The sequence below is a fragment of the Haliotis asinina genome, chromosome 6, assembly GCF_037392515.1.
Source record: "Haliotis asinina isolate JCU_RB_2024 chromosome 6, JCU_Hal_asi_v2, whole genome shotgun sequence".
NCBI classification, from domain to species: Eukaryota; Metazoa; Mollusca; class Gastropoda; order Lepetellida; family Haliotidae; genus Haliotis; species Haliotis asinina.
In genome coordinates this window covers 6,509,041-6,532,051 of record NC_090285.1, presented here as the reverse complement: position 1 = coordinate 6,532,051, position 23,011 = coordinate 6,509,041, and the positions used below count along the sequence as shown (strand labels likewise).

The following is a 23,011-nucleotide window of genomic DNA, read 5'->3' as shown; positions in this document are numbered from 1 at the left end:
GAAACAGTTGATTGGTTTATGACGACACTAGCATGAATAGAGGGCACGACACTGTTCAGTTTATTTCTACATGTTTATGATCGCTTGTGTAATAAAATATATGTGAACAAATAATTAGACAGTTTCGTCCCACAGCACTGATCTACAACAAATTTAAAGACAAATTTGAGATGACTTTGGTATCCTTGCGCGCTGCTCTCAAACGTAAACTTCCGGGACAGAAAACGCTGTGGTTGTCAAATGCGTATCACCATACTCCATGAGTATGGATCTAATAATAGAAGTATAGGTTACGATATTCTAAGAATATATATGTAGTGGAGTGTTTATCACCCAAAACGTGGCAGTGTTTTGTGAGTGTCAGTTAGCATATCATCTGTTTACGAACGTAACGCCAAAGTTGACTTAGGTTTAGGTTTATACTTTTAATCCGATCCAATAATTTTTTATCCATAATGAATTTTGCGTCACCATATATTTACGCATACGTAGAGCCAGAGTTTGAATTTGTGTCTGACGACGAATATGACCATGGAATGGACGTGAGGTAAGGTTGCTTTGTACTGTCATCGAGAAATCTGTGAACATGTGAAGTCATGAGATGTATGTAAAGTTCGTTACTTTGTGTTTGGATAGCACGCCACTAGCTTTCCATGAAACACCACATGACAAGCCATCATTCATGTATTTACAGTGTCTGTGTAACGCAACACATCGTTTTATAGCACGAGTAAAGACTGCTATCTGAAAAAACATGATTGCTTAAATAGAATTGTGTTTACGGGTTTGGAATACAGGAGTATGATTTTTTCAAGGGTCAAAACATGAACCTCTTAAGCTCTGTATCAGCATTTATTCATAGTCACTGTTTTATTCGAAACTGAGGATACATGTGGGTAACTGTGTCATTGTGAACAAATGCTATTAACATGTATGTCCATGTATTACTAATGATTACCATTGGGTCATCAGCAGTATTGGAGTGGTTCAATATTTTTCAGCTCCTCAAGTTCAGATGAGGATGAAGATGATCGTAGGAAGCCTGCTCCAGTCCCTTCAGGTGTGTATATGATATGGATAATTCCTTCTTAATGAACACATATACTGGTGTTTCCTATTTTCACGGTATTTATGGATATCGTCTGAAAAAATAATGCAAACACTTCTTATTGTATGAATGCATGTTGTCTTTAAATGAAGGGACTCCTCCTCTAACATCTGCATCAATCAACTGCTTGATCCATCTGGTATATTACCACTCTAGAGCATGGTGAAAAACATTGTTGTCCACCACTGACTTACTGTGGCATCTCCCATTATCGTGGCATAATGAGGAAGTAATGTTATAAGTATGGTGAAAGAGGAATCCTGTTGGAAAGGGTGGGAAAAAGTTATGATTTGTTCAAGTTGGTAAAAACTCACAAATATTTGCTACATTGCAAAATTTTGATCATTCACTGGCAAGGTTCCACTTCCTAGTTACCCATCAGTAATGGAAACAACTGCAGAATAATGCGCAACAGCTATCTTGGCAGAAAACATGTTTAGTGCAAGAATAGGAAACCTGTGAGAATGGGAGACGGACCTGTACTGGTTATAAAGAACTGAAAGAAAGCAAATTTTTATTTAAAACATCTTAACAGCCTTCAGCTGGCATGAAACTGACTTAATGTGTACTATCAACCATGAAATTAATGTGTTAAAAGCTTCAGTACTCATCATGCATTGGTATAATGATGCATTTCAGTCTGACATGAGCACTAATTACAGCTATCTCAAGTCACATGTAATTGTCACTGGTTACAATCATTGGTCACTGTTTAAAGTCACTCAAGTGCATCAGCAGACTTGACATGCTGCAACATTTATAATGCTGTCATAAGACAAGTAGTAGCAAGCAATCATGTGATCAAACATGGCAGTGTAATCAAAACATTGTTAGCGCATTTTCATTCATTTCGTCACAAGCTCAATTCAGGCTGTTTGGTAAGTAACAAGCATGTAAAGAAAAAGAACAACATCAAAATTCAGGGTGTCAGATTTTATCATCAATACTGATTCCTGAGATCACATTCATTTTATAACGCATTTTTCACTAGACCCTCTCACTTGAATTAAATTCATGATACATAAATTTAATGATTTACAGTTCATTTGAATATCTGTTGAATACCAGAATGTATAGTGTAAGCTCAATTTCCTGAAGAAACTTGTCACACTTTTTTCTACACAGGCTCAATCCCTCCTCCCCCACCACCACAACCTCAGGGTGCCGGACAGAAAAGGGGCAAAAAAATATTCTCATGGAAGAGACCATCTTTCAGAAGTAGTAAGTAGGTTTACCATGTTTACAAATGGTTCGTATGGTTGAAATTGTTTTGATTTCAATGATTCCTATTTATAGATATCAATATTGCTAGTTTCAAACACAATTGGCAGTGAGTATATTCCTGATCTTCATTATTCTAAGCATCCTCGATATCTCCAGGGTCTACGTTCCGAAAAGTCTCCACTATACCCTGGATGCATCTACAGCTCAGCCCAATAAATTTATTACCTCCCTTGGCTGGCATTTTATCCAATCAGGTGCCTACGCTGGGAATTTGAGCGAACCAATCACAACTCACTTTTGCTTTTTAAATTCTCTAACCGATTAAACTTGGCAAACAAACCATGCATAGGTTCTCTGAAAGTATTAGATGGATTTCTTGCATATGTTTTAAAAAAAGGTTTCGGACTTATAAAGTTGCATGTATGATTTCCCCAAATTGTGAGTCGTACGGCGAGCAAACCTTCGCAGTTGCAACTGCTATCTTTGTTGACACTTGCAAATTCGGTTATAACGGCAACCACTCTGATTGGCTACTGTGAGAAAGCGGAGTCAGCAAAGGGAGGTAATAAAATTATCGGGCCGACCCGTAGATGCGTCCAGGGTATAGTGGAGACTTTTCGGAACGTATACCCTGGAGATATCGAGGATGTATTCTAAGATACATATTCAACATATTTTGTATTCAGACTTCAGAATACTAGTATGTGAAATTATTCTGTCATGTCTATTCAGCGCTATGTATACAAGTTTATTTGCAAGGCTTGACCTTTACCAGAGCACCAGTGCAGAGGTTTGGTTGTTTTCTTTAGACACTATCACTCTTTCAGGTGCCGTTACAGAGTCAGGTCGGTCAGCACCAAGGCCTGCAGCTAAGACACGAAAGTTTCGGCGTGCAGACACCAATGTTGTGTCCATTCGGCTAAATGAATTAGTTGCCCCAAGCAACATGCATGCTGGAGACCCAGTGTACTGTACTCAATGCAAGGCTATTCTCTCCAAACTTGCACAGATTGTTTCAGACAGCACAGACAAGGTAAAGATCATTCTCAGTAAAATACACGTAATCATCTATGATGGCCTTGTTTTCTCAAATATTGTCAGAATGTTTCCTCAAAACTGAATCCCTTGTTAACATTCATAGTTACCTCCCCTACACAAAGTTAGGGAAGCATAAAAGACACTTTTTATATACTGTGCAGATATTCAGCTACCTTTATTATCCCCCCTGCATATAATGCGTGGGGATATAGTTGACGCCTTGTCCGTCCGTCTGTAATCATTTTGTTTCCGGAGCATAACTCAGAAACCATTCAATATTTTTAGGCCAAACTTGATACATATAGTAATCTCAGCCTATGGTTGTGCCTTTTGCTATTTACAGATTTTTGACATTTATATTTTTATATTTTTTTTGTTTTTCCAAGAAACATTTTGGTGTTAGTCTTATGGTGGGGTGGGCTTCGTTTCCGGAGTAGAACTCAAAAACCGTTCAATATTTTTCTGCAAAACTTGGTAGATATATCAGAACCTAAAGTGGTGCTTTTTGCTATTTACAGGTTTTTGTGATTTATTATTTTCTCGGTTTCCGTGGAAACGTTTCAGACATAGTCTCAAAAGTGAGAGGTGTTTCGTTTCCGGAGCAGAACTCAAAAACTTGTTAATATCTGTTTGTAAAACTTGGTAGATATGTGTGGCCCTACCCCAAAGTGGGGCCTTTTGGTATCTACAGGTTTTTGTGATGTATTATTTTCTTGGTACCATGAACATGTTGCTGACTTCATTGCCGGAGCACACCTCGAAAACCATTTCATATCTTTCAAAACATCTTGGCAGATATATGAGACAGATCGTGAAATGGTGACTTTTTCTGATTACAGATATATAGCATTTATATTTTTCATGAATTCCATGGAAATAATTCAGACATGGTCAAAAAACACAATAAGTGACTGTCTGATGATTTGTCTTTTCAAATATGTAGGGGCCGGGGGGATATGTCATCTCCTGATGACTCTTGTTTTGTTTTGTGCTTTACGGGATCGTGCACATTGTTTTACATCCTCAAAATGCAGTAACTAAGCATGATCAGTCATTCAGGGTCAGTGTAGCTTGAGAAATCATCTACAGTAGTTAGATTTGATATTTTTCTATGAATTAGGTGTGGCAGTGCAACTTCTGCAGTGAAAGAAACCTTGTTGATGTGGAGGAGGAAGAGATTCCTCAGATGGATGATGTCACATTCCTGATTGAACCTGCACCAGCCACTCAAGCAACAGGCCTCAGTGGACGAGAAGAGTCACTGGTCATCTTCTGTGTGGATGTGTCAGGAAGCATGTGTGTCACTACAGAGGTATGTCACTACAATGTCCTGCTGTGTTGGGAAGCAATATGTGTCGATGTCTTAGCAAGCAGTATCTGTTGAGAAGTAGTGTGTGTTGATGTGGTGGAAACAGTGTATGGCACTGCAGGAGTATGTCACTACAATCTTTACTGTGTTGGAAAGGAATATGTGTTGGTGTATTGTTAAAACTGGCAGCTGTCCAGTCAAGCAAACTATCTACACCAGCATAAAATCTCAGTCCCATCCATGGCTTGTATATTTATCATCATTTAAAAACTCTGTAGTCTGGCAGCTGTCAATTCCAGGTCTTGGCATGAAATGAGCCACCCCGGTATGTTTTCACAGTAAATAGCATTGTCTAATGTGGTGCGTGCAAGGCATTGGCCAGATGTGTATTGTTGCCAATTAATCCAACAAAGATGAGTTAATCTTAGTTCAGTATAGATATACTTATACATGTAATTAGTTAAGTCAGTGTGTGCAGTTAATTGAGAGAACCAGCTGATACAACAATGTATATGAGAATGACAAAACTGGTTCAGTTCTAGTCGTAGGTAACAGTGGCAGCTCTATAATCTGGCATGCTGTCTAAACTGGATTATTTATTCAGTTCTGATGAGAGCCGGTTTACACAGCTTCAGCTGTAAAGTGTCTTTGTTATGGTCCATGTGTTAGGGAACAGTGTGAGTTGGTGTATTGGGAAGCTTCACTGCAGAGGTATGTCACTGCTAAGCCTTATTGGGTTGGGAATCAGTGAATGCTGACATGTTGGTAGGCACAGTATGTCAACATATCAGGAAATATAGTGTCTTTAATCAAACCATTCATATAGTGCCCTGTTGCTGCCCTACTTCTAATAAATGTACTTTCAACATTATGCAACATTTTGTCAGCCATACTGTTACACCTGTTTTACCTATTGGTACATCTCTGTTTGTGATGATTGCAGGTTCCAGGCAAACTGAGACTACGTGGTTCTGGTGGGTTGAAGAGAATGCAGAGTCTAAACGACAGTCATGAGGATCAGTATCTACCTCGACAGAAACGTAACGTGACCTATGTGTCAAGACTTCAGTCTGTACAAGCTGCAGTTGATCACCAGCTTGAAGAAATGCAGAGGGATCACCCTAATCGTAGAGTTGGACTCATCACATTTGATAATGAGGTAAAGTTACTGTCTCTTATGAGCATCTTGTAGGTGACATGTTGAGTAAACATGGTAAATAGACACAAATGTAGGATTATCATTACCAGTTGTCCCCTGCTGCAAGGAGGAGCAGGGGACTATGTATTCAGCAGTGTCTGTACATCTGTCCGTACTTTGCAGATTTTTGTTAACGTGATATCTCATGAGCTATTGTAACCGACACCTTCAAAATTGGTGACAGCCTACATTGGGAAATTACACAGACACCAGTCAGTTTCGGTGAGCTTGACCTTATTTTCAAGGACCACGACACTTTGACCACTTTTCTGATTCTTGTTAATGCTCTATCTCATGAACTACTGTACCCAATATCTTCAAATTTGGTGACAGCTTACACTGGGGGATTGAGCAGACACCAGTCAGTTTTGGTGACCTTATTTTCAAGGTCAATGTTATCTATATTTCATCGCTTTTTAGGCGCCATATTTGTGGCAAACACTTGTTTATCACTTGTTATTTTGACAATTGCTATGGTTGATTAATGCCACATTCAGCAATATTCCAGCTGTATAATGGTGATCTGTTTCTAGTCAAGTTTGGAGCAGACACTCCACTGATTGATGACATCATGAACAATCTTGCCTATGTGATATGATGATGTGCATCAACCATGTTAGTGAGCTCAGAGACCCACTCCTGTTAGTGACTGGTGATATCATTTAAAGGTTTAGTCAGCCTAAGAAAACTTAGTCTCAGTACTTTTCGTTACACTCCACTACTACTGAGTCTAACAAAACCTTATGGGAGGTCACATCAGGTAACCTTTGAGATTGACCAATCAGAACACAGCTTACTGTTTTATCTCGAAAATGTTCATACCCGAACGATCCCGAATGCTATTTAGCTTACGCTCGCTTCTGGGTGATGCACACAGTGTATGTACAACCATGACAACGCGAGTAAACAGTCACTGAACATGGTGTTTTTGGCAATATTCAAGGATGTCATCATGCGGAAATATTAGCTAATGGTAACCATGTCAACAGAAACCCCAAAGTGTATATACTGCAGGTCAAATAATTGTGTTATATGCAGATTTTTGTTTGTGGAGAGATCTGTGTCAGTGACCTGAATATTTTGAAAGTCTCTCCGATCCCAAAATAGTAGCCGTCTGATTGGTTAAATCTATTTAACTGTCTCGCGTTTGTCTGGACAGTCATTGGTTGCTCAAAGGTTACCTGAGATGACCTCCTACTAGGTTTTGTTAGACTCAGTGGTGGAGTGTAACGTAATACACTGAGACTAAGTTTACTTAGACTGATGCCTGATGAGCAGAAGGTTTCATGGTTCCATATCTGACTGCATCGTATTAAAAGATGTTAAATGGTATTTTTGTTATTCTGCCTGTGCTCAGTAATGAGGAGATACAAACAATTATTACCCATGTGGTCAACATATGGTTAGTTGACTGATCTTGTATGTCACAAGAGTCGTATTGTGTTGACCTGAGTTGCAACGACTTGACATCGGATTCTAACGATTTGATTGGATAACTAATGACCTCTCAATTACGTCATGCTGTGCTGAAACATTTTCATTCATGACAAACACCCGAATTCATTCATTCTACAGCTTATATGCATTGTGGAATTGTTAACGTTATGAATGTTGCCGTTTAGCTGTTTTAAGTGTTAAGTTGTGAGTCGAACTGTGACATTATATCCGTCGAAAAACATAAACACAATTTTTCCACCAGTGATTTTAGCTGAGTATAGCAGCTGCAAACCAAGAAACGGGGTGCTACAGAGTAGTTTATTGTAGGAAGCTCTTTGAGGTGATGACAACTGACATGCATTTTGACACCAGTTACCAAGGAGGCAGACCTAGTGACGTCAGTACAGTGTGATGTCACTTACAAAGTGTACAACAGTACAACATTCTTCCATAACATCTTTCTGAAACTGACCCGTGAAGGTCCTGGGGTAGAATAGTCCTTCAGCAACCCATGCTTGCCATAAAAGGCGAATGTGCTTGTTGTAAAAGGTGACTAACGGGATCGGGTGGTCAGGCTTGCTGACTTGGTTGACACATGTCATCAGTTCCCAATTGCGCAGTTCGATGCTCATGTTGTTGATCACTGGATTGTCTGGTCCAGACTCGATTATTTTGAGACTTCTTAAAGCTGGAAATTGCTGAGTGTGGCGTAAAACTAAACTCTTTCACTCACTCACTTTCTGAAAACGGTTTGGTTTGAAACCATAAAAATAAGAAAAATACGCTATTTTGTAAGTTGAATACATGTGAAATGTGGTAATTAATGAAATACCACACTCTGTCATATTACATAGGAATTATACGAAACTCATGATCTTCCTATGGTATTTAACCTCTCAGATTCAGATTGCATAGGAAGGACAGTCGTTTTGTCTTATTTGTATGTAATGACACCTTGTGTAGTTTCTCCTTGTACTGGTTGGCTCAGTGTCAGCATCTGAATCTTGAGGCCAATGTGTTAAACTAGATATTTCAGTGGCATGCTGTCACAGTGGGCCAGCACTGTAAAGCTGGCTAAAGTCTGTAATGGTGAATATAGCAATTTCACCCCGATTCATGCTAGTTGATGTATAATTGATCTTGAATGGAGAATTAAATCCCATTTGCTCTCATTTCACTTCAGCATCACAGTGTTGAAAACTTAAGTCTACTGGAAACAAATATTTCAGTCAACTTTAGCAACATTATGGATGTAAGGTTTTATGTTAATGCTTGTAAACTCTTATTACTATGGTTATTGTGTAGCAAGCACAAAGCCTAACAGTTACTGTATGTATTTGTTGTATCTCCTACCATGTTGGTGTTCATGCAGGTCACTGTTATTGGGGATGGGACTGAGGAGGAAACATCTGTTGCTGGGGACAAACTGACAAACCGGGAGGTCCTTGTGAAACTTGGGAAAGACCTAAACACACCAAAACCCATTAAGGATACAAGAAAGAGTCTTGGGGATAAACTGTTCAGGTTTGAAAATATTATTTACTGGAAACATCATGTAGGAGCTGTGTTTATGGAACATTCATAATCACCCTGTCAGTGAGCTTTTGTCACTGTTGATGATTGTCTGCTTGAGATGATGTTTATGCAAGCTGAGGTGCTGTTGTTTACTTAACACCTCAACAACGTTATTCATAAGAAGCAGGCAGGGTAATTTATTTATACTGCTCTAAAGTAGTGGAAGAACAGCCTATTTCTTCATGTTACTATAGATAATCTGTGGTGTCAAGACCTACTGAGAGTAATAGACCTCATTTTTGTGGACTGTGTACATTTTACTTCCTGAATAAAGGTTTGTTGAAACTGAAATTAAGTAGGAAGTCCTTCATGTCCTTCAAGTTGGATGTACGGTACCAGAACAACACTTAACTTTGATTAATTACAATGGCTTGGATAATTATCCAACAAGCAGTCGATGCTTACTCTTTAATATTATAATTTTGTTTCTGAACCCTGCATTAACTTGGTTGTAATTCTATTTTCATGCAGAATGTTGATGTAGTTTATTTGTTGCATCCTGCTAGTCTTGAGGAGGGAGGAGCCACAGCTCTGGGACCAACACTTGTTATTGCTGTTGCCATGGCATCTCGACACCCGGGGTCAAAGGTGATCCTCTGTACAGATGGAATGGCTAATGTTGGAATGGGGAAGCTGGATGACGCAACACCAGACTCTGACGCAGGCAGTTTTTACGAGGGCATCGGTGCACAAGCCATGGAGCAGGGGTAAGATGCAATGATACATAACCTTGACAAATGCTAGAGAAATGCTGTTGTTTTAAGATCTTTCATCTGCAATTTTTAACATTTTTCATGGCTGATTCATGTGTTGCTGTGTTGCTGTGTTCCAGTGTGTCTATCTCTGTGGTGACCATCAAGGGAACTGACTGCAAACTTGTCGAGCTGGGGAAGTTGGCAGATAAAACTGGAGGGCAAGTGAGTGTTTTTGTTGTAAAATATTGACTTTTAGACAGGAAAAACATCACTACTTTACATATTCATAATACATGGACTGGTTCCTCCTGGAGTGAAAACAGACATACCAGTGCCCAAACTGCATGTAGTTTAAGACAGTAAAATTCTTTGATGAAAAATTCATCCAGATTTCCTAGAACTGTTGGTGTTGAAAGTGTTAGAAGTGAAGAGAGATGATTGTGATGTATATGTGCACAATTCATGAAGTATGGTAAACTGGGGTTATAGCTAGCTGACAGGAAAGTTTTAGTTGATTATAACCATAGTTATGTTTCATGCATTTCAACTATGAAATGGAGCATGTTTTTTTTTGACAAATAAAACAGTTTGACTTATTCATGTTTGTGTGTGTAACAAATGTTGTTCACTAAGTTTCTAGTTTAATGTGGTCCCTGTACATTTTGTGTAAGACTTTTCCTCATTTCATACATGTTTCATATGATCTGCAGGTGAACATTGTGGATCCTCTGAAACTCACTCAGGAATTCAGCACTATACTGGCAGATCACATCATTGCCACCAATGTAGTGGCCACGTTCATCCTACACAAGCAGCTGTGAGTTTGAATTGTTGTACAGTCATTGGAGGGAAGTACTTTTGCCAAATATAATTCTTCATAAACTTCATTTGTCATACATCATTGTCGCAAGAATAGTTAAAGACTAAAGTCATTTTGTGGAACAAACATTATCTCAGGCTTGCCAGAAGCCTGTAATCATGGCTTTGAATCCTGATTGGCCTCTATTATGTTAATAGGTTTGTCAGCTCCAGTCACATATCACAAGTTTGTTACGATATGTTTTATGGTGGTGAGTTAAAAATAGAAGGGATAGTCAAAGTAGTCACATCTTGAGTTTCGGCCCATGTACATGCAAGCTGAATAGATAGGAGGTAGTAGATTTAATCGTTTGCTGCTTTTAGCAATATTCCGGACACATCGAGGGAGGGGACAACAGATTGGTTTTCACACAATGTATCTCTGTGGGGAATTAGTGCCTGGTTGGTATGGCAAGATTTAACCTCTAGGCTATCTCACAGTCTCTCTGGTCAAGAAACAAAGTCTGGATAATTGTTCGGTTACTTGAAACATATTTTATGTGAAATGTTGAATGTGATCATAGTGGTATTGTACTGTGATACAAGTATTACAACATCATTTCAAGATGAACTATCTTGAAATGTTGGTTTGGATTTAATACACCCTTCCTTGTTACTTGTTAAACCAAAGATATAGAAGTAAATGTAGAGCCGCATCAGTCTGTGTTAATGTTATGTATGGATGATGTATATAATGATAGACATTACATGCCAAGTTTATGCTTACTGTGTGTTTCTGTAGATACATTCATCAGGAGAATGACGACACGAAGGAGAGTCGAGTTGTGCGGGAAGTCGGCAATGTAACATGTGATACTGAGATAACTTTTGAATATGGTATCCGACCTGAGACAATGGAGAAGAAAGCAGCCAGCAGGGACATGATGCTCTGTGAGTTGGGAAAGTTCAGTTGTCTACTGTGTCAAGATGTCAGTTTTACAAGCTCTTTAAGAATTGATTGTCTTAGGATTGAAATACATGCACCCGTGCCATCTTTGCTTTTCAAGTGGTAAATGTCAATCTTTGTTATTTTGGAAATATTGTTGATTGGGGCTTACATACCAACTCACTATATATTTGTTTTCTTCGTAGCTAAAGTTGTGGAGGATGAGAAGACAGAAGATGGTGCTGAAGTCGGTGCTGGAGCTGTTCCTATGCCTCAAGCTAATGCTGTGGGTGAAGCTGTACCTTGTGCTGACACAGCTGCAGATGTTGAGGTCCCTACCACATCATCTACATCTGCTGGAGAGGCTGCACAGCAGAAGTCAGTTCCAGCAGAGCTTCCTTTCCAACTACAGATCAGATACACAGACACTGAGGGCATGAAGGCACTGCGTGTTCTCACACAGACCAAACCAGTCACACACGACAGGGATGTTGCTGAGAAAAGTAGGTGTCCCTGTCCATAAAATTATAGTGAAGTGAAATTCATCAATAATGAGTAGGCCAAAGTAAATTTTTAACTTACCTTACCATAGGTCTTATGCATATTACCTCTAGCTTCGCTAAACGAGATCAGACAGTCGTTGATTCGCCATCCCCTCGATGGCTACCTCATGTAATCTACGAATGTAGTCACGGAAGTGACGTGATCTCTCCACTCGCGCGAGAGCGCAGAATCCAAAATTCACTTTTACCTTTAGCGTTCGTGCGAACGGACGTGTTGGTTTGCAGTTTTTTTTCCTACTGTGTGTAGTTTCAATAAAGTTGCTACTCCTTGGTAGGTATGGTTTGTATCCCCTCATTATGTATCAAAGTCAAGTCATACAAGCATTTAATGTGCTTACCTTGCTACCTCGTGTTGTTCTTTTCTCACTCAGGCTTGGCTTGGCCATGTCGGAGGTGAGAACGACATGGCGTCCATGAGGGTAGTTCATCTTGTTGGTGGTTTGCCCGTCATGTTTCTGCCCATGCTTGGTCATTTTCACTTGTGTTTTCGGTATTTAGCATACTTTTTTCTGCCATGAATTTCAGCGTAGCGAAGGCAGCCATTGTGGTTGTTATTTTTCGCTGCCCCGCACTTACGGGTGTGCCTATTTTTTACGTAGGGGTGCAACTACTTTCTACATTTTTATGTAGGGGGTTTTCCTCCTAGTATTGTATTAACATGTCGTCAAGTCGTGGTTTCTTGTCTGTTACAGTTCTGTGTATGACTCGACACTATTGTACTGTCTGCAAGGGGCAGAAATCAGCCAAGGACCCACATCCCTGGTGTCCGGATTGTGCGTCCGCTGTTTGTTCCATCGATAGTCGGTGCCTACACTGTCAAGCGTTATCTCTCACCGATTTCAAGACCTTTTTGGCGGTTCGGAGGAAACGTTTTACGCAACGTAAGAGAAGAATGTCGTCGCCAGCGTCTTCCTTGGGATCCTTACCTGACGACCAAGATCTACCACCGCCTTCAATACCACTATCAACGCCGAGTGTGGAGCGCTCATCTATTACGCCGGCGCGCTCCTCTCCAGAGCCTACGTGTTCGGACGCCTTTGTAGATTTATCTCACCCGGATGCCTTATCCCATCCTGAAGTTCAGAGGCTTCTGCGATCTCTCTTGACGCCGGGCGCTGCTGTACTCCCTACCTCGGTATCTACACCTTTACCAACGACAGCGCCTAGACTTACGCCAGCGCCGTTGCCTGTACCAGCGCCTCTGCCTGTCCCGGCGCCTTTGTTTACATCAGCACCGGTGTTTTCGTCAGCGCTTATTCCGACGCCAGCGCCTATTCCGACGCCAGCGCCTGTACCAACGCCAGCGCCAATATTGTTGCCGGACCCTGCTCCTATAACTACGTCTTATCGGATCCCCAGAGTGTCTCATACGCTGACTAAAGAAGAAATGTTACAGCGCCAGCTGGATGAAGAGCGCGCTCGTCGTTTAGAGGCTGAGCGCTCCCGGCGCAGATCTCGTTCTAGGTCCCCGAAGGGTCGGCGCTCTCGTTCTCCACACCGTAGCAGGCGCCGGCGCTCCAGGTCGGTTTCCCGCTCTCCAAGGCGCTCCTTAGAGGAAGACTCACGTACCAGAAGTAGACGTAGAGTGCGATCTCGGTCAAGATCACCACGACGTCTCTCTAGATCCCAGCGTTCGCGATCGCCGGAACCACTGCGGACTTCCGGCAAAGAATTTAACACTAAGAACTCTGCTTCCAACTCGAGTCAGCGACGAGAATCAACCTCTATTTCCTGGGAGGAACACGAGGAACAGTTCTTTTGCCCAGACTATGAGGAGGAACCTGGCAATGTTGGTGATAGTGATGGCACCTATCTTCCCTTAACTGCTGTCTTTGAGTGGATTGCCGACAGATTACCGGACTGTCCTTCCCCTTCTTCGGATTCAAACAACCCGGCGTCGATTCACTTGACTCCTGAGTTACTTATTCCACCACACCCTATGGTGGCGGATGCGATTACTTTGTTAGACTCGGACTTTGCGAAGTTATCCTTAAATCCGACCATCAAAGCGTCGAAGTCTAAGAAATCAGATTATAAAGTGCACAGTCTGGATTTTGCCGACAACGGGGCGGCGCTAGACGATTCAATTAAGAGGTTGTCAAGTTCAACTCCGTCATCTTACAGAGTTCAGGATTCAAAGTTAGCAGCTGTTGATACTGAACTGAAACGTATGCTTAAACCTATCTCGGCGCTTGCGTCAGCCACCTCCGCTGCAGCCTTGGATTTGTCAGAGGATAAAGCCTCGAGGGTGGATCATTTAACTACCATTTTTGCTTGGCAAGGCAGAGTACTCCATGACCTACTTGGACACTTACGTGCGGCGCTAGCCATGACTACTACTATGCGCCGATCTGGATTTTTAGATGCTTGTTCTTGGCAAGAGGAATTTAAACGTCAACTTCTTCGTGCACCATTTACGTCTAAGTTCCTCTTTGATGAAAAGATACCGTCGGTGTATAAACAACATGCCGAACTTACTAACACGGAAGTGGCGCTGTCAACTTTCGAGGCCTTGGGCTCTGCATTTCGTGGCCGAGCCAGGGGTAATGCCAAGAAAAGATATGTACCCAGGAGAGAGTCGATCCGTTCCTCGTTTGGGAGGGGACGAGGTCGTACCAAAGACTCAGATGTCCAGCGCAAGCCTCAAGAACGTGGCAGGGATGCCCCAGCTACGTCCGGTCGAGGTAGGGGCAAGCGTCCCTACTCCGGCCGCTGAAGCTATGGACTACTACGACTGGGACCTCCCACCCCCAGTCGTACCAGTTCATCCGACCCCTGTAGGTGGGAGACTAGGGATCTTCTGGGCCAACTGGACATTCCTGGAAGACCCGTTTGTTTGCAAGATCCTGAGAGCCGGCTACAAGCTACCACTAGCCAGAGCTCCGCCGTTGACTACCACTCCCCTGTCACGAGGGTACTCAATAGATCAACAGGTACTTATCCTAGAAAACATCAACATTTTATTAACAAAACATGCTATAGAGATAGTGTCAGAACCCCATCTCTCCCCGGGGTTCTATTCACCCATCTTCCTGATACCCAAGAAAGGTTCCACCAAAATGCGGATGATTCACAACATGGCGACTTTCAACAACCTGTATTTAGCCGAGCCCCCGCATTTCCGAATGACATCACTGGATCAGATCCGAGCCAAATTGTCACCCGGAGCTTGGATGGCCAGCCTAGATTTACAGGATGCTTACCTGCACGTTCCTGTATTCCCACGCCACAGGAAGTTCCTGCGTTTCATATTCAACGGAGTACACTACCAGTGGCGAGTGCTGCCGTTTGGAATTTCTACGGCCCCGTGGCTTTTCACTCGGGTCACACTGCCTGTCACCCGGTTTCTGCACCTCCGGGGGATAGACTTCGATCCTTACATCGACGATTGTTTTCTAAATCACTGCAATCCTCAGTTGCTACGCAAACAACTGGACTTCTCCACACGCCTACTTCAACAGTTGGGATGGATTATCAATTTCGAGAAGTCGCAACTGAAACCAACGCAGGAGTTAACGTTCATTGGGGGGTTGTTCCTGACTCGGCTCAATCTAGTCAGGGTCCCTCCCGATCGATGGCAGAAGATTCTCGCCTTTACGGATCGAGCTCTGTCCCTACCTCTCACCCTCAGAGAATGGCAGTCTCTGTTGGGCTTGTTGACGTCGGCCCAGGACCTCACCCTCAGAGGACGGCTTATGCTGCGCCCACTACAGAGGTTCCTATTACCATTCATTCGAGAGAACGACCTCCAGTCGTCATTTCTTCTACCCCCGCACCTGCATCAGTACCTCAGGTGGTGGACGGTAGAGTGGAACGTCTGCGCCGGTGTTTGTTTGACAAACTTCAACCACGACCACGAATTGTTTGTAGACGCATCCCTCTTGGGATGGGGTGCTCATTTGAACGGCCAGACAACCTCAGGGCTGTGGTCAGACGCCGAAAAGGAGTGGCATATCAACAGCCTGGAGATGCAAGCAGTCATCCTAGCGGTTCGCCACTGGCTACCGGTCCTAACAGACTCCAGACTCCTGGTAGCGTCCGACAATTCCACGGTCGTGTGGGTGATTCACAATCAGGGTACAACCAGGTCCAAACAACTTCTGGACCAGATGTTCCTGTTAGCGGATCTGGTAGACAGCAACGGCATCGTGATCGCGGCTCGTCACATTCCCGGCTGCAAAAACATTCTGGCAGACGCCCTGTCGCGCCCCGGCAAACCATCCCCGACGGAGTGGATGCTTCATCCGGACGCATTTCGCCAGATTTGCTGGCAACTCGGGAGACCACTGGTAGATCTTTTTGCCACCAGTTTCAATCACCAGTTACCAACGTACGTATCTCCCGTGCCGGATCCACAGGCGTGGGCAGTCGACGCGATGTCTCTATCATGGGAAGGACTGGACGCATATGCGTTCCCTCCTCCAATTCTTCTCTCGGATGTAATCGCCAAGATCAGACTGACACAGAACCTCCGACTGCTTTTGGTCGCACCTTGGTGGCCAGCCAGATCGTGGTTTCCCGATCTTCGACGGCTCGCCAGCGGAGACCCTTACAAACTTCCAGAGTGGTTGCATCTGCTTCGACATCCACACAGTCGACAGCTGCATCCGGATCCACGGCGATTCCATCTTCACGCATGGGTCATCTGCAGAGAGCATTAAAGGCTAAGGGCTACTCTGCGCACGTGGCGAACGTTATAGCTCGCGCGCATAGAGTTTCTACCCGTTCTTTATATGACGACAAATGGCGCTCTTTTGAGAATTTTTGCGCACGAAGATCTCAAGATCCCATGGCAGCATCTCCTCAGTTTGTGACACAGTTCCTTCTCTACCTACGGAACTCTAGACATCTCAAAGGCAGTACCTTAGGCACCTATTTGTCAGCTTTGAATTCTGTCCTTGCTATCAAGTCAGATTCACAGATCTCCAAGATACCGGAACTTATTGCGCTTCTCAAAGCTTTCAAGCTGGAAGACCAGAAGACCAAGTTTCGTCCTCCAGCTTGGGATCTTAATGTTGTCCTTCAACATCTCAGAGGGCCGCCGTACGAGCCATTAGAAGAAGCCTCCTTTGAACATCTTTCCAAGAAGACGGTTTTCTTACTATCATTGGCAACAGCGGCTAGAGTCAGCGAGATCCATGCTCTTGACGTTACTCAGATCCGATTTGAACAGTCAAGACACGGACGTGCTCATTTGGGTTTGCTTTGGGATTTTGTGGCTAAGAACCAGCTTCCCGGGCAGCCTAACAGGTTATTCTCCATCCCTCCTTTGTCTACGATCTTGGGTCATCATGACTTGGAGGAGGAGCTGCTATGTCCAGTCAGGGCTCTCAGATGCTATATTAAAAGGTCAGCCTCTAGGAGACGATCCCGCAAAAGGTTATTCATTCCCTTTGCCGTGTCCTGCAAAGGTGAAGTAAACAGAAATACTATTGCCCTCTGGCTCAGATCGACTATCCTGGCGGCCTATGACGACAAGCACCTGCCTCATCCGGTAGCAAGTAACCCGCACGAGATCAGGGCCTTGGCGTCTACGATGGCCCTCCATCGGAACTGCACAGTACCGCAGATCATGGAGGGCTGTTTCTGGAGGTCATCAACTGTCTTCGCATCCCACTACTTGAGGGACTTGGCAGTTGAAGACGTGGAGGGATTACAGTCATTTGGTCCATTGGTGGTTGCTCAGCAACTTACCCGACCATCCGCCCATTAGGTAACTACACTTCTACTTACCTTTGGTCTTAAGATTAACCTCACCCCCAGGGTGCGTCGGTTTTTCTTTGGAGTTCTATTGGGTTGCTCTTTGTCCTGTTCCAGGTATTATCCTGAGACCGTTGACATTGGCTTTCCCGAGTTCTCCTGATGCATGTGCACTGTTTGCTGAGGGATGGTCCTCTGGAGTCCACACCACCATCCATCTGTCGAAGCCATATGCATAAGACCTATGGTAAGGTAAGTTAAAAATTTATTAAAATCTAAATATTTTAGATATTTAAATACTTACCTTACCATAGGGCGGTGACTCCCTCCCAACGCTGGATGCTCCTCCCCACTTTGGACTCTTCGGACCTTCCGGTTGACGGTAAAAGTGAATTTTGGATTCTGCGCTCTCGCGCGAGTGGAGAGATCACGTCACTTCCGTGACTACATTCGTAGATTACATGAGGTAGCCATCGAGGGGATGGCGAATCAACGACTGTCTGATCTCGTTTAGCGAAGCTAGAGGTAATATGCATAAGACCTATGGTAAGGTAAGTATTTAAATATCTAAAATATTTAGATTTTAATAACTTTTCTTTTCCTGATGGTTCCAATTGCCTTTATGGGCAGTGATGAATTTAGATCATAGGAATTGGAATTCTACCATATTCTCAAAAATTACTTGTTTCTAGCCAGTCAGAAGTTTCAAAGTAATCATATCTGATGGAAACTGCTGAATTGACAGCCACGTGACTGGAGAGCTGATAGAGCTGGCAGTGTAGCAATTACAGCAATATGAACGTTATGGTACATTTGGGGCAGAACATTGTATGTTTTACTTGTAATGCAAAATATGAGAAGTGCATAGTCTCCCCACTCTGAACTTTCAGATATTGATTTGAATGTGTTGGGCACCCATACTGCCCAGAAGACTGCCAATCTTGCCCTTGATGGAGAGTACACTATGTCACGAGGTGCTGCACTCATGAACCAGCGGCTGGCCTGGAGATCTGCGTACGTATACAAATACAATAACTGACTAACTTTGTCAACCTGAGCGTCCAGAAACTGTATATATACTGGACAATTTAAGTTGGGAATTTTGGTATTTGTATAATTGACATTTTATCAGTGGGTCAATAAATAAATACATGATTATTAATAATTTCAAAATGTACATATATCCTTAACTATTTTTGTCCAGTATATTTAACTAAGTGAGATCATCTTCTTTATCAGTCTTGAGACAGATAAACGTTTTATTTTTTCTTACCCATTCCTAAGGCTGTGTCATAGGAATGGAAACTTGTATGGGTGGAAGTTGCACCAAAGGATACTTTTGTAGAAGATTGTGTGACTGTTGAAGTCTGTTTCTGAGCATGGGTAAGAGCAAATGGAATCGGGGGGCAGAGTAGTAACGGACATTTACAGACCAGTGAGGGATAGCTGCTGGATGTTCACTTGAATTTGAGTTCTGCTGCTGCTGTTGTTTTGCTCACATATACTATAATGACTTTAATGATCTAACTGGACATTAAAAAAGCTGGTGATCCGGGAAGATCAGAAGTAGAACTAGTCTTTTTGCGTGAATATCAAGTGACAGGATTGGATGGTCAGACTAGCTGACTTGGTTGACACATGTCATCGTATCCCAGTTGGATAGATCAGTGCACATGATGGTGATCACTGGATTGTTTGGTCCAGACTTGATCATTTACAGACCACCACCATATAGCTGGAATATTGCTGAGTGCAGTGTTAAACAACAAACCCACCCACCAACAAAAGCTTCTTGACACCTCGGAGATTTATGAACTTGTAAAGCTGTCTTGATTTAGGGTGACCTGACATACATGTGACATCAGTCTTTGTAAGTAATTGGAAAAACATCTGTGTTAACATCTGTACTTGAAACTTATTCCACACAAAAAACTGTTCATTCAGTTTCTTGAGCAGTTGTTTTTGTAATTTGATGAAACACTGTATTATTTTTGTAATTTGTAGATAATACATGAAGTCGTAAGTTGGTAAGTTTGTGGTATTGATTTTTTGTTTTATGTGACAGACAAAGAGCAGAAGGTGGCCCTGACAAGAAAGCTTGGTACAGGAGAATCTTCAGTAAGATCCAGACAGTGGAGAACCATGTCAGCAAAGCCCAGTCGGTACGATCATATATGCTTCCTTCCTCATTCCAGGCATCATCATGAAAACCCCTGGATGTTACATTGTCACTCACTCCTTGAAACAAGTTAATGATTATAATGATGATGAAAGTAAAGGAAAATATATGCAGTCAAGACAATATGAAGAACACAGTATTTGCCTGATGGTATGGTTACTAAATATGGTCTTGTTTCGTTTGGTTGTCTTGCTGGATACCATTGTTATAGTTCTTTGATTTTCAACCCATTATTCAGTTCCACACACTGTTGGTCAAGACATGACTTATGTTGCAGTTCTGATTGTCTGCGTCATCAGGTAGAGTTCCTCGGTGTAATTGTACATAAACACTGGTTATGAGATATATGCAGACTTTGAATTTTGTTATCTTAAGTACTTTATCAACATGTTTTGTTCTTTCAGTCTGAACGGTCTCGTCATGGGACAACCTACAGTGATGAGGAGTACGAGGATGATGAACCAGTCTTGCCCACTCAGGTGAAAGTCATGAAAAAGAAAGTGAAAAAGGTGAATTTATGAGGCTGGATTTTCTGTGGTTGCAATATTTCCCGTTTTCCTAAATAACCACTCCTGGTGACACGAACTTGTGACTCATCAGGAATATTGATGGCAATCGCTTCGGTTGATGACCATGACTTGAGACATATCTCAAAAGAGATTCTGACCTTGACATTCAGGTCATAGGGATTAGTGAATGAGTGAGTCAAGTTTTGCTCCACTTGTAAGCAATTAATGTCATGGCATGGGACAGCAGATATGAGCTTCACGCAATTTCTTAGGAATTAATCACCTTTCTTTCAATCATTAATATAATCTTAATCTGGTTCATCTGGAGGGGTTTGGGAAACCATTCATTAGTGTTTCACTTCTAGCCTTGTCTAAGAGACTTTCATGCTCACAGTTGTTCATGACCTTGACTTGTTTCAGATCCGGGCACGTACGTCAGAAGTGGAGGATGACATGGCTAATGCTGTATATGCTCAATCACGTATCAGCAGCAACAGGCTCAACTGAAGGAGTCGACTGCATGAACGCCTCCCTTCTTTGTGATATTTTTAACACAAATCCTGTGTTTGACATGGATGTTAATATTCCTTCATGACAGAGTTAGAATGCTAAGCATTTCATCAAAACTATTGGATGTCATCCAGCATTCTGATTTCTTAATTTTTGATGACTTATTATTTGAAGTAAGTTTGTTTTTTCCTTGTTGATTGAAGGTTGACAGAACTGCTTTGATTATATATTCATAATCTGATTTAAGAAATACAGCTTGTTTTATTGTGCTGCAGTTCAGTCATCTGTTATCAATGTTTTGGACATTTATTGTTTGTATGTAGTTTTGTTTTCATTTAATATTTTTACACAATAGAGACTGTGATAGATTCAGCTGCATTTCTTCATTAAATGGTCTTCGTGAAGAAATAAGACAGCAGAAACATTATAGGTTGTTATATAATATTACTGCTCTAGATAAACAGCCAGTCCCTGCTATGTTGGATCGTGGTAACCTGGACAACTACTGTATAAACATTACTACATACACATTTTTGCCGATCAACAGCTTTGTTTTCCAACTCTTTTCTCTTGATAATGAATCAACAGATGTAAATACTGCTTCATGATTATGGTACAGGATTTAGTCTTCATTTTGGGGAAATGTATTAATTTTGAAAGTTTAAACAGTTAACTAACTCATGATGTAGCCAAGATGTGACTTTTGTGAAGAGGATGGTGAACTACATTGTCTCCACAGTCTGTTTTGCACAGACTTGGTTAACTACTTGAACAAAGACTTATTCTGGAAGGAAAGCAGCTTGAGGCATTCATCATGTTCATTTGGCATATTTTCAATGTCTACATAGGGATTTCATGCAGAAATAATTCTAGGACTTGGACCAATTTTGTCATATGTGCCACACATTTATATCTTTAATTATACACTCTATCACAAAATATTTTGATTATCGTAATATTTTCTTTCTTTTCAACTCAACTGTTGTAAGGCTAATGAGACATTATATGTTGATGTTTGATGTATTCATATGTTGTGTGTCATCTATCCAAGGCACAACCTCCTTATATCGGTCTCTGGAGATTAGTGGTTCGGGCGTACTATGCTGTAAGTGCCACCTGTATGCTAGAGCATTTCAGATGTTTTGCATAGGTTTTGTACAATGCATTGGAAATGCATCATCTTTGGCTTATGTTTGTTTGTCTAAGTTTAAAACCTAGGTACCTGTCCTGCGCTTACCTGGCCACCTTTTGAATTGGGTAATATCTCTTGGACCTGGGAAAACTTCTCCAGATACATCATGTAACATGAATGCCTTTTTGTACGTAACTGATATTGACTGAAGCTCTGTCTTTACTCAAACATAGTATGTATACATAGTCAGAAAGAGGTGTGAACGAAAGCTGCTGGTTGTGTAACCATGAAGTGTTTTGTTTCGATTAGCAATATATCACCTGAACTTGACAGGCCCTGGTAGACCTGCATACCGAGGTTCTTCTCAGGACCAACCTGAATAGAGTCCATGAGTTACCAGACCCAATCTTAGTAACTTCTTTTAAAGAATTTTTGTTGAAGAAACTAAGTAAGGATAAGCTAGATGGGTAAACAACTCCTTTATTACAGTTAGAAGTGATGTTTCATCTCTCCAAATGGGAACACATGGTTGCTTATCATATGTCATTCTTTCCCAGGTGAGCAAGTTTTGGTAAATACAATTTACTATTTTTTTTTTAATGATATTTGTTGATCTCTTGGTGCATGGATCCTACAATAAATGCCTTGCACGCTGAATTAGGTCAAGAGTTTGTTGTGTCTGACTATCCTGATCCAGGTCTGCTTGAGGCATGAGTGTCCCATTGTTACAATCTTTTCCTTATTATGCTGTTGCTGTTTGGTTAATATTTCTATTTTCATACTTCATTTATGTGACACCTAACTGGACAATAAACATATTTATCAGAGCGAGTTCTTTTTTTATTTCGGTAAAGATGTAAAAGTCAGACAAAAGTCTGGAAGACCTATTGTTATTATCCGGTTCTTATTATTCTTTTTATTTGAAAATCTTCTTCTCCAGAACAGCATATAGCACAATCAAGTTTGATACACCGCTAGAAAGCCCATTCCCTGGAAAACTTAATTTGTTCAAGGCATGTCAACATCGTCAATAGTTTCGGAGTTATCGCCCTTGGAAGTTGGTCAAATTTTCTGTAACATTGAGTTGAGT

General features: G+C 41.8%; 1 protein-coding gene across 1 annotated transcript; it reads left to right on the top strand.

Annotated features, from left to right (window-relative positions):
* The first annotated feature begins 13 nt into the window (after window positions 1-13).
* Window positions 14-22,749, top strand: LOC137288145 (circularly permutated Ras protein 1-like). Its single transcript, XM_067820559.1, has 16 exons — window positions 14-547; window positions 1,002-1,060; window positions 2,234-2,329; window positions 3,160-3,365; window positions 4,491-4,682; window positions 5,623-5,838; window positions 8,687-8,838; window positions 9,396-9,596; window positions 9,722-9,806; window positions 10,295-10,401; window positions 11,185-11,333; window positions 11,535-11,831; window positions 18,482-18,605; window positions 19,657-19,753; window positions 20,175-20,279; window positions 20,700-22,749. The coding sequence occupies exons 1-16, from the start codon at window positions 456-458 to the stop codon at window positions 20,784-20,786; spliced, it is 2,265 nt and encodes a 754-aa protein (XP_067676660.1). The 5' UTR covers window positions 14-455; the 3' UTR covers window positions 20,787-22,749.
* Window positions 22,750-23,011: the final 262 nt, after the last annotated feature.